This window comes from Zonotrichia albicollis, chromosome 24 (assembly GCF_047830755.1).
Source record: "Zonotrichia albicollis isolate bZonAlb1 chromosome 24, bZonAlb1.hap1, whole genome shotgun sequence".
Classification (NCBI taxonomy): domain Eukaryota; kingdom Metazoa; phylum Chordata; class Aves; order Passeriformes; family Passerellidae; genus Zonotrichia; species Zonotrichia albicollis.
This window is the reverse complement of record NC_133842.1, coordinates 5,257,473-5,259,276: the sequence shown is the minus strand read 5'-3', so window position 1 is coordinate 5,259,276 and position 1,804 is coordinate 5,257,473. Positions and strand designations below refer to the sequence as shown.

Here is a 1,804-nt window from a genome sequence, read left to right as displayed (position 1 = left end):
ATCTATTGTTTTGGGTTACCTGAATGGGAAATTGACCGTAGATATTCATTTTAGTTCAGCTTGAGGCAAATAAAAAAAAAAAAAGAAATTATCTCTGATCTAAACAAATCAGGCAGTGACAGAAATCAGCACAGGGCCCCTCCCAGGCAGCATCAGTGTCACTTTTCCAACCTCCTCAGGGTTGCTCTGACGTTGCCATCAGAGCCTGCAGATCCAGAGCTGCCCCTGGGCAGTGCCTGAGCTGGGACCGGTCTGCAGGGCAGAGCTGAGCCCCCAGGGCTGGGCTGGGCTCTGGCAGCACTGGCAGGGCCCATCCCTGGGCACAGGGGAAGCAGCTGCTGGCAAGGACAGCTCCAGGCAGCAGAGCCCTGGGCAGGCAGTGGGGGGAAAGTGCCCCCAAGCTGTGCTGGGATATATAAAGTCCTCTCTAAGTGCAACTATTCCATCATTATTTTTCTTACAGATTCCCATGCCAAGATAGTGTAAATGTCCAACAGCAGCTCCATCAGCCGCTTCATTCTGCTGGCATTGGCAGACACGCGGCAGCTGCAGCTCCTGCACTTCTGCCTCTTGCTGGGCATCTCCCTGGCTGCCCTCCTGGCCAACGGCCTCATCATCAGCGCCGTAGCCTGCAGCCACCACCTGCACATGCCCATGTTCTTCTTCCTGCTCAACCTGGCCCTCAGCGACCTGGGCTCCATCTGCACCACTGTCCCCAAAGCCATGCACAATTCCCTCTGGGACACCAGGGACATCTCCTACTCAGGATGTGCTGCCCAAGCCTTTCTGATTTTATTTTTTCTTGCAACAGAGATTTGCCTCCTGACCATCATGTGCTACGACCGCTATGTGTCCATCTGCAAACCCCTGCACTACGGGACCCTCCTGGGCAGCAGAGCTTGTGCCCACATGGCAGCAGCTGCCTGGGCCAGTGCCTTTCTCAATGCTCTCGTGCACACGGCCAATACATTTTCCCTGCCCCTGTGCCATGGCAATGCCCTGGGCCAGATCTTCTGTGAAATCCCACAGATCCTCAAACTCTCCTGCTCCAAATCTTACCTTAGGGAATTTGGGCTGCTTGCTGTTAGTGCCTGTTTATCATTTGGTTGTTTTGTGTTCGTTGTTTTCTCCTATGTGCAGATCTTCAGGGCCGTGCTGAGGATCCCCTCTGAGCAGGGACGGCACAAAGCCTTTTCCACCTGCCTCCCTCACCTGGCTGTGGTCTCTCTGTTCTATAGCACTGGCACATTTGCCTACCTGAAGCCCCCCTCCATGTCCTCCCCATCCCTGGATGTGGCCCTGTCAGTTCTGTACTCAGTGGTGCCTCCAGCCCTGAACCCCCTCATCTACAGCCTGAGGAACCAGGAGCTCAAGGCTGCAGTGTGGAGACTGATGACTGGATGCTTCCAGGAACATTAACCTGTTGGCCAGTACTTGCAAATCACTTGTAATAAAAGTAATCTTTGATACTTCTCTTGGTTTCATTTTAGAATTTCATTACCTTTGTTTTACTTTTTTCTTATTGTCCAAAAAGAAATTTCATTGTTTGTTCCATTGGTCATTTTGTTCCTCTCTACTATCCCTGTAACCAAAGACTGTGTCAATGAGGGGCTGTCTTCTTGGTGCCTTTAAATGAAATGATGATCTCTCCCAACAAAGTTTTCAGCAGAAAAATGCAGAACTTTTCTGTCCTTTTGTTGCCTTCTCTGGAGCTGCAGCAACAATGTCTGTGTGCAGAGCTGGGGGCAGATCAGTGCTGGCCCAGCAGCTGTGCCCAGCAGCAGCAGCACTTGGTGTTGCCAGT

General features: G+C 51.8%; 1 protein-coding gene across 1 annotated transcript; it reads left to right on the top strand.

Moving 5' to 3' along the window:
- Positions 1-486: 486 nt before the first annotated feature.
- Positions 487-1,419, top strand: LOC141731644 (olfactory receptor 14A16-like). The gene has a single exon (XM_074558058.1). It carries the CDS (start codon positions 487-489, stop codon positions 1,417-1,419), a length of 933 nt encoding a protein of 310 aa, XP_074414159.1.
- The last annotated feature ends 385 nt before the right edge of the window (positions 1,420-1,804 follow it).

Excerpts from the sequence above, each read along its gene's own strand:
- LOC141731644 (XM_074558058.1), top strand. The coding sequence starts at position 487 with ATGTCCAACAGCAGCTCCATCAGCCGCTTCATTCTGCTGGCATTGGCA.